Source organism: Lactuca sativa, chromosome 5 (assembly GCF_002870075.4).
Source record: "Lactuca sativa cultivar Salinas chromosome 5, Lsat_Salinas_v11, whole genome shotgun sequence".
Classification (NCBI taxonomy): domain Eukaryota; kingdom Viridiplantae; phylum Streptophyta; class Magnoliopsida; order Asterales; family Asteraceae; genus Lactuca; species Lactuca sativa.
This window is the reverse complement of record NC_056627.2, coordinates 227,877,012-227,890,026: the sequence shown is the minus strand read 5'-3', so window position 1 is coordinate 227,890,026 and position 13,015 is coordinate 227,877,012. Positions and strand designations below refer to the sequence as shown.

The following is a 13,015-nucleotide window of genomic DNA, read 5'->3' as shown; positions in this document are numbered from 1 at the left end:
GAATATTGAGAAATCTATGATTAGATTAGAAACTTCTATGCAAAAGGATGTTCAAAGAATGTACTTTGAGTGAGAGACATCACGTCTATGGAATTGTCTTGTAACAATCTCCGATAGAGGACTTTGTAATATCATTGGCAATAGTCTTTGTGACTTTGGTGCAGTGACATTACGAAAGGATAGTTGCATAGAATGTTAGAATCTAGCATATTCTATAAGTAGCAAGAATTTGATATTCTTTCACTTATGAAAAAGGATTTGGAGTTGTGAAATGAGAAGGATTGGAAATGTGTTCAATGTGATCTATTTCACAAAGTAAGAACCATAGGTAAACATTGTGTGCATGCTAGGAGCATGAGACAAGTGTTACAATTCAAGTAAGAAGTTGATTACCCGAAACGACAAATAATGAGTAATCAATATGGTGATAAATAAAAGGTGTTTTATTTATGCTCAAAGGGTTGAGGCCATATGGGATTCGTATTATTCTTGTATTTCACATTTGCATGTTTTGACTTCCAGAATAATTGAGTTATTCAAACGGGCCACAGTCGTTCATATGTTGGAAGTAGGTATGAATGAAGACTGTCGTGAATTGGTGTGTGGATTGTCTAAAAGAGTATTAGACATAAGCAAATGTTTGCTGCAACGTTCATGAGTGCTTATGAATGTGATTTGAGCATTGGATTAGACCCACGCTCACTTGGATCACTCCATGGATTGTATCACGAGTGATTGGTGAGACGATAACATCTTATATTCTTGAAACCGAGATGTGTGAGTTGTATCTTGCAAATCGGTTGCACATTGATAATATGTAAACGCACTAGTAACTTGGTGTTATAAAACATATTGTTGTGTGTGATTCGGTGCGTGAGTACAAGCAAGCATTGTATCAAAGTTTATCCGTTCCTTTTATCCAAAGTAGGATAAAAGCGATATCTTTGGGCCCCTCGATGGTTTAATGATGACAAACGTAAATGCTCGGCCGGGCTAGGGCTAATTTGATTTGTTTAATTAGTCAGTCGTCATAAATCGGGAATCGAGATATAGTACAAAGAGAATGATTTGAAATCATATCTCATATGATATCTAGAATGGAGGAATATATGATCCCTTATCTAAGGACACACGTATTTGATATGATCAGAGTTGACAGCGGCTTTGGAAAGCTACGATTGCAGATCGGGATCCGAAGTCATACGCAGAATAGTTATTAGACTTATCCAAGTGGGAGACTGTTGGATTAGTGTCTAAGTCCATAACTATTTTGGTATGTACTTGACCCGATGGTGCATGGTCCTTTTGGGTTGCCTTCACCAAAGCAACTTGATTGGAGAAATATATATAGAGAGAGAGGATAATATGATTTATTAATATGTTATAAGAATAATATATTAAAGGAGAAATCATATTTGTCGATAATTAATTAAGAATTAGTTTTGTGATCAAATGTAATTAATTAAACTTGAGGGGCTGAATTGTAATTATGTGATAGTTACAAAATAAGGTAAGGATTATCTTATAAGTATGGTGAACGAATTTAAGGTTGGAAAGCCTTAGAATTCGAGTATGATAAGGATTCAAGGATTATCTTATTGGTTGCTTAATGGATAATCAACTAGATAAGGATAATGACTGAAACCCTATCTCTACACCTATATAAACACCCCTAGGGTTATGAATTCGTGTATCCCTTCCCAAGAGGTCCCAAATACGAATTCTAACCTCCCTCCTCTCTCCTTATACCTTCTCCACTTGCTTATGGTGTTTGTAAGCCATTAGAGGAGTGACACTTGTGACTCTTTGCTTTCCAAGGTCAATTCAAGGAGGAATTGGATTGTTATTGCTACATAACAATCAAGGTATGTTCTTAAACCTATTTACATGTGAATTCTAATTTCCATATGCTAGAATTAGGGTTCAAGTCTTGGATTCAAAGTATGTACAATAGAGAAACCTAGATCCAAGCTTCAGGGTTTGTATGAGCACATAGGATGTCTTATGCCCAAAACCCATCATGATCAAGATACGACATAGTAGAACAAAACATTTATCCCTCTTTTTGACAACATCAATAAGAACTGCCTTTTATTTTTTAAATAGAAGACAACAAAAAACTTGAAATGAAATAAAACATCAAATAAAGTTAAAGGGTGGGACGTTTATGTCTCATACGTTCTATGGTGTAATACAGTTGTTCTTTGCCATGAGATGGTTTGATGTTCACAACTATATGTCTTATTATAGCAGTTCTTAGACATTAGTTTGATTGTCATGCATCCCACATTATATGGATGGTATACTGTGTTCTTAGACACTGGGTTGCTGAAACTCCCTTACCTTATGGTTTAATACAAAAAGTCCTTGACATCAGTGAAAAGCATGTCTCATTCACTATCACTTTCATAGCAAGAGTATTAACATGGGGGACATATGTTTTAATAATTGTTGGTTTCACCGCCAATCATTAACATCGAGTAATAGGATAGTAAGAGCTAGGCGAATAAGAGCCATCGTCAATTCAGATTAGTACCATGTCATACCTCAGACTAGGATGCTAAGGACATGAATAATCCTTTGTCATTGAAGGACCAGACAAGTGACACCTAGTTTGATGACTATGAAATTAGAGTAAGCCACTGGGTAATGCTCGATGTTTCAGTAGAACATAAGACTAGATGCATACGACAAACATGCTTCTAAGGACAGAGTCTGGATAAAATAGTTAATAAAAAATAAACACCCAATCTTTATAATAGTTTTTTTTAGACTAGCCAATCTCATGTTGAAGGATATTTCAATACATAACAATCAGTGTAAGTGTGTGACTCAATGTCAGCTTAACAGATGGTCTCACTAATGAGATACTTAGAGAGATTTAGTCGCATACAACAACATGCTTTTAAAAAACTTATCGGTCCAAATATATATAAAGAAAAAGATAGATTAGAGAGGGGATAACATACTTACCTTATAATATTTTCATTTATGACTAGACAAATATCTCTAGGTGAAGAATACACTTTGCTAGCAGTTTCAACACAAGATATGGTGGCACATTTAGTTTCAACAGATATGAACATGACATGTTGGGTTAAAGACCTCTGATGTAACATCCCAAAACTCAGAACTAAAATTTATTACTTTTATGTTAAATAAACCATCAACCATACATGTTTTTCAAAACCATAAGGTATTTAGAGGGTATCCATAAACATCCTAAATGTACATCAAAGTCTATTTCAACTCACATGTCAACACAAGGCTGTACCAGGTCTATTTTACCCCACATATGTATAACAAACAGGCACACAAGCATACAATGCATACAACAAGAGTCATAAAGACTACAAGCACATACAATCTGTAGCATCCTACAGTATAGTGAGCAAATTCACCTTGCACATCAGCTCAAAAGTCAACAGCAGGTGCTAAATGCCACCTAGATAATCACATAAGGCAAAACCTTAATCTACCTATCAGGACATTAATAGCTAAAAAAAATCCAAAAGTCAAAAGTCAACCCTCAAGGTCAATAGTCAAAGTCAAAAGTCAATGTTGACTCTAGCCGACCGACACGAGTGGTCTTCCTTGGCCATGTCGTGGCCCGCATACGACTAACAGTCAGGAAAATCTCAGCCGCCATGTCATGGTGACCTAGGACCACACTGTGGTAGGTGGGGGTTCCAACAACTTAATGCATCAAGTTGTTTTCTTTGATTCCAAGAGCTCCAAAGCTTATTCTGTTCCAAAATGTGATCTAGATGGATAAAGTTTCCAACTTCATCCATTAAGACCACCCAAAAGGTCCAAAACCTAACTCCCTAAGTCCCAAAAGGCTTAACAATGCAAGATCTTAACCAATAAGCACTTATTCCATAAGGTTCGAAGTCCATCCTTTCCAATATTGATTCTAGCACCAAAATTAACCTAAAAGTTGGTGCTTTATAGACATGCATATCCAATGCATATCTTCAATCTATATTAGGTCAAAATGAGGGTTTATGACCTAAATCTCATGCATGGATTGAAAACCCAACCAAACTCCAGATCCAGGGCACAAATTACACCAAATGTCCCAGAGATTCATAAAGTTGCAAACTTTAAGAGATCTCACCATCTCAAAAAGAAAAAACAAGAAGTTAATGGGACAAAACTCAAGATCTAGCAACCTAGCCTGATAAAAATTGAGTCTTAGACACTTACAAAGGTCCAGAAGAGTGCTAAGGTGAAAAATGGAGGCTTGCTTGCTTGATATTTGCTTCCTTCTTCCTCTTTCTTCCTTTTTTAGCTTCAAGGAACACCAAAACTAGCTCAATAATGGAGGAAAGTGATTAGGTTTCTTTATGGATTGAGGTGACTGATGGAGGCCGAGGATGAGCAAACCCTAACCTCCTCATTCCTTTAAATATGGAGCAAACCTGGAAAAATAGGGTTTTCATGTCTGCCGTCTACCACGTCGTGGCCAATACTGCCAGCCGTCCACCACACCATGGCCATTACTGCCATGTTGTGGTGTCTTAAATGAAACATGTGAACCCTTTTCACCTTGCCATGTCATGGTGGTGCCGCCACCATGTTTTGGCAATCCTCAAAATGATAATTTAATTATGAATAACGTACCTCAAGATCTGGGTGTTACAACTCTTCCCCACTTGAATTCGACTCCGTCCTTGAAGTCTGCCACCTCAAACAGCTTGGGGTAATTCCCTCTCAATTCGTCCTCTGGCTCCTACATCCATTTTGAACCCTTTTAGTGCTGCCACTGCACCTTTATGAGACAACCTTGTTCTACAGATTTTTCATCCTCCAATCAAGGACCGCCACCTGTCTCTCTATATAATTCAGACGATCATCCACCTGAATGTCTTCCAATAGAACCACTGCGGAATCATCAACCAAACAGTTTTGTTGTTGAGAGGCTTGAAAAATGTTATGAATCCGACTGAGCTCCTCTGGAAGATCCAAACTATACGCCACCCTGCCCACTCGGGCTATCACCCTGAAAGGACCAATATACCTGGGGCCTAGCTTACCCAATTTCCTAAATCGGATGACATCTTTTCATGGTGACACCTTCAGGAGTACCATGTCAACAACCTGAAACTCCAAGTCTTTCCGACTTCTATCTTCATAACTCTTCTGTTTGTTCTGTGCTTTCTGAATTTTGCCGTGAACTTGCTGAATCAGTTCCGTCTTTTTAAGTACCACCTTCGTACACCCCATGACCTGCTGACTGAACTCACCCCAACATATCGAGGTCATACACTTCCTCCCGTAGAGCATCTCAAAAGGAGGTCGATCAATGATGGAGTGATAACTATTGTTATACAAAAATTTCGCCAAAGGAAGATACGTATCCCAACTACAGCCAAAATCCAGAACACATGACTAAAACCTGTCCTCCAATGTTTGGATAGTCCGCTCACTCTGACCGTTAGTCTATGGGTGGAAAGCCATGATGAAGTTCATACGAGTACCCAACTATTCGTGGAATCTCTTCTAGAACCTGGAAGTAAACAAAACATCCCTATCCGTGACCACAGAAACTGGAACCCCGTGTCGTGCCACTAATTCCTGAATGTAGATATCGACCAACTTCTCCACCGAAATACTCTCTTGGATCGTATTAAAATGCGCTCTTGGTCAATTGATCCAAGATGACCCATATCGAATCCAATCCACACGCCATCCGAGGTAATCCGGTGATAAAATGCATCGTAATCTCTTACCATTTCCAAACGGGGACTTCCAAGCACTACAAGAAAAATAGCCTTTTACGACGCGAAAACAACGACACTCATTGATTTATGTTACGCAATGGAGAGTGACGTTAAAAAAGTGTCATCTCTTCAAAAAATTTAAGGATTTAGGTCACGCATTATTGCGTGCCCTTAAATTAGCGTCATACGAGAAAAAATTAAAAACACGGAGGGCGCTGTATCTTAAATGGGCGTCCTCTATGAGTGTCGCTTTATAATTTTAATGAAAAGCGCGTTTAGTAGATAGGGGGAAAATGAAATCCCTAAAATTTTGAACACCCGCCTTCATTTTTATCCTCCTCTTTTGTTTCCTTCTTGCCCTAATTACGATCCTTTCTTCCCCCTCCATAGATTCGATTGTCGCCTTGCCTAGTTATCAACACTCCTTCCTTCGTTCCTCACTTGCCTTCTTCGCCTGACAATATCTCAAGAAATACAACTCCGAAAGCGTACAAGTCGGACTTATGTGTCGGAACTCCGGTAGACTGAAATTCAGGCAACATGTAGCCTCGTGTGCCCTAAAATTTCACGAATCTTGAATTTGGCTTACTTGAATCTCGTTCCAAGCTGCTATCGGTTTCGCCACAGAGTTCCGCCGTTCCAAAAGCGCATATTTTCGCGTTGAGTGACTATGATTGGGTTACAATTATGCTTGAGCCGACGATTGGGTTACAATTATGCTTGAAAGTGTGAAGAACTTACATGCTCCATCTAATCATGTCATACTTCATGTTTGTATCACAAATATTGAAGGTCTATCCATTTCTTCTGACATATGGGTTTCAAAATTTGGGGTTTTTATGGGATTTGAAGTTATGGAGATGCAAGGTGCCCTCAAGGTGCTCGATGAAATGCCAGACTATGTAAGTATATTTTTTTCATATTTGATTAGAAAAAGCGATAACAAAAATGCTTCCTCATCAACTCATCTTATGGGTTGTGCTTCTTTGTTTAAAACACGATTACAAATTGGGGAATCCTCCTCCTATCGCATCCTTCTCTAATTTCTTTCTTCTAATTTCTTTGTTTAATGATTTTTTCTAATTTCATATTGATTTCATCTCTTGTTCCTCTATTCACAGATCTTCCAATCATCAAGGATGTATTGGAGATTGCTAATGTATTAAACAACAAATGGAAGGTAAGTAATACCTCAAAAAAAATATTTGATACCTGATCTTCATTCCATACTCACCATATATATTCGAATGTTATAATTTTTTTTAATCTCCCGTTACTATTTATTTGAAATTTATTGCTTCTATTATTCGTTTTGTAACAGAGGCAAGTGGAATTAATGTACATAATCACCTATGACATTCTTTTCGGACAGGTATCTTCACTTTCTAGGATGCCATATCATATAATATTTTCTTTAAATTAATCATATACATAATTTTAACATTTCTTCATAGGATTCATCTCTAACAGGAGATCCAGAAAAGTACCTTATTTTGAGGAAAAGTCAACTACAGTCAGCTCTTGCAAAGATCTTATTAAAGTAGGGAGCAAAACGTATAGAAGATTTAATGTCCCAATATAAGATTCTCGGTTTGTTCTACCAATAACATTCCACTTTATTATTTATAATTTACACAACCATATTTATTAAACGAGATCTATGATTTATCATTTATGTAGCAGATGTTAAAAAACCTCGCTATGTTCGTGTCAATACTTTGAAATTGGATGTTGAAACTGCTGTGTCTGAATTAAGCAAAGATAATATGGTAACATTAATATACATTATGGTACCCTATTTAATTTATCTTTTTTATTTTTCTGATTTTAGTTATAATAATCTTTATAGGTCGAGAAGGATGACATGATTCCCGATTTATTAGTGCTTCCACCAGCTACTGATTTGCACAATCATCCTTTGGTCACAAACGGAAGTGTATTTATGCAAGTAAGATTTAGTAATTTTTTTCATTTTGGTTTATTTTATTTCAGCCATAATTACTTTAATATATATATATTTTTTAGGGTAAGGCAAGTTCCATGGTGGCAGTTGCCCTTGGGCCTAAACCAGGGTGGGAAACATTATAACTAGAGTTCATGCATGGGTATGCAGGAATGATGATGGGCATGAGATGGGTTCGATCACCGAACCATTTACGTGGGTCCCACATGTTAAATCCAAGATCATCCTGTTCAATTGGGCATAGCATGACAGGGTTTGGCAAACACCAGTTGGTATAGACTCTGAAAAAACAGGAAACTAGCATACTAGGTATTGCATTGGGATAAAGCTGGCATACCTGAGCAACTAAAAGAGCCTCCGAAGGGGAAGTTGTTGACGATTTGTTTTCTGCTTATATGAATCTTGAAAATCTTGACACATTAAACTCTTCTGGAACTGACGATAAACAAGGAACTGAGAATCGTGAAGATTTAGATAGTCGAGCTAGTGGAACAAAAAGAAATGGAGGTGATAGCAGTGATAATGAAGCTACAAGTAGTGTTAATGATAAAGGGATTAAACGGAGTGCAGGTGGAGACATTGCTCCAACAACAAGGCATTATAGAAGTGTGTCAATGGATAGTTTTATGGGGAGGATGAACTTTGCTGATGAATCACCTAAGCTTCCTCCTTCTCCTGGAGGGCATATTGGTCAATTATCCCCAAATAATTCAATCGACTCAAATTCAAATACAAATACGTTTAGTTTGGAGTTTGGAAATGGTGAGTTTACAGGGGCTGAGCTCAAGAAAATCATGGCTAATGAGAAACTTGCAGAGATTGCTTTATCTGATCCCAAACGAGCCAAAAGGTATGTAGCTTTTTTCAAATTCATTAATATTTACATTATAATTGGAGAAATCTGAATATTTATTTTGATATTTGAATAAACAAATATATTTTTTATGTGATATGTTTTAGGATTTTGGCAAATCGACAATCTGCTGCAAGATCAAAAGAGAGGAAAATGCGTTACATTACAGAATTGGAGCACAAGGTTCAAACTTTACAGACTGAAGCAACCTAATCAACAAACAAAAATCTCACTACCATCCTTAAGTATTATATCATTATACAACACATGACTAAAAATTACACTTTTCGTCCCTGTGTTGTATTGATTTTCAGTGTATGTGTTGGCGACTCTGTTGCTGCTGAGGTTAGAAGATCACTCATCCGTAACATGTGGAATGAACGTATTAAAGGCACAAAAAGAAATGTTGAGGTTTGGCAAGCTCTTTTGGTAGTTAGGTCACTTGTATTTCCTCCTACAGACGAGGATAGTGAAACCTGGTTGAAATTTGCTTCACTTTGCCGAAAAAGCAGTAGGATTAGTCAAGCCAAATCCACTTTAATTAAACTCTTACAGGTTAGTTGGTATTTAATTTTATTTATTTATTTAATCTAAATCAGCTTAGGAAGGTTTAATCATTTTCACTTAAGCTAATTGTATTAATTATAACTTATAAGTAATAATCAGCTTATTCTTTTTACTTCTTTTATAGGATCTAGCAACAGATCTATTTCATCCGATTGACTATTTGTTTATTGCTACGCAAACCAGATTATCAAATTCATTTACATATATGATTATAAAAAAATTCATATGATTTTTCCTTCAGCTTCATGGAGTAGAAGCTATGTGTGCTGAGCTTATGCAATTACATGCTGGTATTAAGGAGTTGACTTCTACTCGCCAAAAAATTACTAGTCAAGTTCAGGGTATGACTCAAGATCTTGCTGGAGCTACTGTTGACCGGGTCTGGAACGAAATCGCAGCGCCGTGACGCCGAATCCGAACCAGCCCTCGCGTGTTTGGCTTCCAAGTGGATTAAGGGTAAAATGGTAAATGTCATTCCTTGAAGAGATGGAATGAAAAAATAAGGGTCTCATATGGTATGGAATGACATTCCTTCGTTAATGGTTTTTTCCTTTCCAGTTTATCAACCAAGCAACATTTTTTACTTCTAACTTTATCAAAATGTTATTTTAAATCATAGCCTTTATTAAAGTGTTGGTTGACTTTTTATTGATATCTCTACTTCTAACTTTATCTTTAGCCTTTAATATAGTAGTGGCAAGATTTAATATGTGTTTTTTATACAGAAGCGGGATAATTTGGGAGAAAGGGTTATGTCTTTAGCTTTTGATGTTATATCTCGACTTCTAGAAATAGCCCAGTGAGTTTTCATTCTATTCCTTCTTATAAATGAATTATAATCATCTGGAAACGGGGATGGAGACTTGTTTCACCACTTTTCATCTTTGCTGTAGTCTGCAATTTTTCCAGCAATAGTAATGAATGAAAAGGTTTGATAGTTATTGCTTTATTATTTTTGTTTGTTATTATTATAAGTATTATGATGGTTGTTAATTGAAAATGCATTTGCATCAAAATCCTAACTGCAAGTAAGTAATGTTTACATTGAAATAATTTCTTCTTTAGGAGTAGGATATTATGGAGTGGGAGGAAGATTCAGATGAGTACATAAGAAAAAATCTCCCTTATGAACTGGTATGCACTTGTTCAAATTGTTTATTGGTTATACGAATTCAACCAACAGTAACTAATTGTGAGCCTGTGAAGTATTCTGATGGTCAACAACATGTAAATGAAGAAGAGGTTGTTGGTGAGGCATTTGAAGATTCTGTTTTGCAAAAACTTCAAAAGGTTTGACTAATTGACTTTCACTTCAATGTATCTTTAATTCTTGATTTTCCTTTTTGACAGAATAACTTATTCCTTTTTTTGCAGGGTACTGAGAGACAAAAATGAGTTTTTGCAGAATATATAGAATTAAAATTTCAATATTGCTACTAGAATATGAGTACATTGATTATGTTATGACAGAAAGATTGGTGACAAAATATCTAGAATTTAAATTCCAACATAACACATGAAAGGAGAACAAGAAGGATGTTTCTATAGAAGAACTGTTGTCGATTTCAATAAGTAAGAATATCGTGAATATGGGTAGCTACTTTTTTATTTTTATTTTTTAAATTTTGTTACAGATTAATGAATGGGAAATGGATTGTGGATGACAATTTAGAATATAGTGGCCATACAAGGGTAACCATTTTGAAATGTTATAAGTTTTTTTTTTAATATTTATATTATTGTTATTATTACTTTTAAATATTTGCTTTAATGTTTGAATTAACTTTTTTCTTTCTTTGTTTTCATTTTTGGTTGATTGTTTATATTCTGCAGCATATGGGTGATTTTAATTATCCAAGATTAGCTTACTTTGTTGCTGCAACATCTGGTTCAAACAAAGTACAATGCCAAAAAGTGCTTGAAGAGCTAGATGTAAGTCACATTTAATGTTCCATAAAGGTTTTCTGCTTCTTTTTGCCCAAAAAAGTTTCTCAAATACTTGGTTCTCATTTTTTCATTATATTCAATCTAGGTTTACAAACAATTGAGACTTAGTCTTGAGTTATTAAAGAAAGAAATGGAGATACAAAGGATTCTGATTACCCCTTCCTATACAATGTTTTTTTTTTGTTTCTATGTATTTTGTGCATCAGGTAAAGTTGATGGAAGAAAGGAATATGAAGCCACTTGAATATAAAGGCAAGATGCAACTTTACTTAGTTGGAATTTGATGTACATAGTAGATTAGATGCAAATTTATATATTGTAAGAAATAGAATTGTATGACATTAAATTTATGCAATGGATTCTATTTTTTGTATATGATATTTTATTTTCTATTATGAAACATTAAATACAAATTTAATTTGAAAATTAGTAAATCTATAAATAATATTTTTTTTAAAACATTTATAATTATGATACGCAAAAATGTGTGTCATCTTCATTAATGACATGGCCTTTCTTGACAGAGGCTTTCTTGATACGCATTGCGTGTCATTAACACGCGCGTCGTAAGGTTACGACATGCGAATGCGTATCGTCTTCCTTTATGACAGGGCCTTCCTTGATACGCATTGCGTGTCGTAACCGCGCGTCATAAATGCGCGTCATAAATGCGCGTCGTAAATGCGCGTCGTCTCTCTTTATGACAGGGCCTTCCTTGACACGCATTTGCGCGTCGTCTGAGCGTTTTACGACGCGCAATGAGCGTCGTAAAAGGCCTTTTTTCTAGTAGTGAAGGGCTCTACTTGTAACACCGAAATTTTTAAAACAAAATTTTCATTTAAAATCGTTTATCTCTTTAACACTTTTCATAAAAAATCTCCTTTTTGGTTAAATTACAATACATGAATCTTTTGTTCAATCAATTAATAAACTAGGATCCTCAAAACAAACGCTTCCTCTGGTGTGTACAATCGAGCCGGTGCCGTCCCGTGATCCTGAGAAAACCTGAAACACACAACACAACACTGTAAGCACGAAGCTTAGTGAGTTTCCCCAAAATACCACATACAACACATATTAGCCACTCGAGGCTATAACTCTGTTTGACCCTCTGGTCAACGTGTCTCAATGGGACCCTCCAGTACCATAACTCTGTGGACCCTCTGGTCCTAAGCTCGTTGGACCCTCCGGTCCGGTCTGCTTGAGCTTTCCGGCCTCATGAATCGTTGGACCCTCCGGTCCGGTCTATAAACTCCGCATAGCATAAATCACATAGACACAATGCATATCATGTCACATACAACATAATAATCAATGTAAGCACATAAGACCTTCCGGTCACACATAACTACCACTCAAGGTAACGTATAGTGAGAAGACTCACCTCAGATGTCTCAATAGATCTTTGACTCGGTAGAAATATGGTCTAGCCTCCGCCTAATCACATAAAGTAAATACTCTCATAAATATAACTCTCGAGACTCGGCTCAACCTTCTCTTGGCACCCTCGGAAGGGTAAAAGACTATTTTACCCCTCTTAGAACTCAAAGGCTCCATTGTTGACCAAACCCTAAAAGTCAACAAAGGTCAACGGTCAAACTTTGACCCGACTCGTCGAGTGCACTTGGGCGACTCGACGAGTCTACACGTGTCCAATATCTCTTTAGTCTCGCATGACATGTCGAGTCTTTCCCCTGCTCGACGAGTTACACCTGGCATGAATCGCGGGGCTATCCCGACTCAACTCGGCGAGTTCCGCCTGGAGCTCCAGTGCACTAACTCCCTCTGACTCACCGAGTTATTCCCCCAACTCGGCAAGTTACTCACTGAGTGAACTACGGGAAACCCTAGCCCTACTCTTCGAGTCTGTTCTTGGGACTCGGCGAGTTCATGCCATGATTCAACAGAAATGACCTCCTGAGGTCAGATCTGTGCCTCTAACCCATAGATCTGCCCTCC

At 36.8% G+C, this 13,015-nt stretch overlaps 1 protein-coding gene across 1 annotated transcript; it reads left to right on the top strand.

The window, feature by feature from the left end:
* Positions 1-8,069: 8,069 nt before the first annotated feature.
* Positions 8,070-8,755, top strand: LOC111881836 (bZIP transcription factor 29). Its single transcript, XM_023878226.2, has 2 exons — positions 8,070-8,539; positions 8,650-8,755. Exons 1-2 carry the CDS (start codon positions 8,085-8,087, stop codon positions 8,753-8,755), a joined length of 561 nt encoding a protein of 186 aa, XP_023733994.2. The 5' UTR covers positions 8,070-8,084.
* Positions 8,756-13,015: the final 4,260 nt, after the last annotated feature.

Bases quoted from the DNA above. Each gene is read 5' to 3' on its own strand.
- LOC111881836 (XM_023878226.2), top strand. From the start codon at position 8,085: ATGAATCTTGAAAATCTTGACACATTAAACTCTTCTGGAACTGACGAT. The intron at 8,540-8,649 runs GTATGTAGCTTT...GATATGTTTTAG, and splicing joins GATCCCAAACGAGCCAAAAG to GATTTTGGCAAATCGACAAT.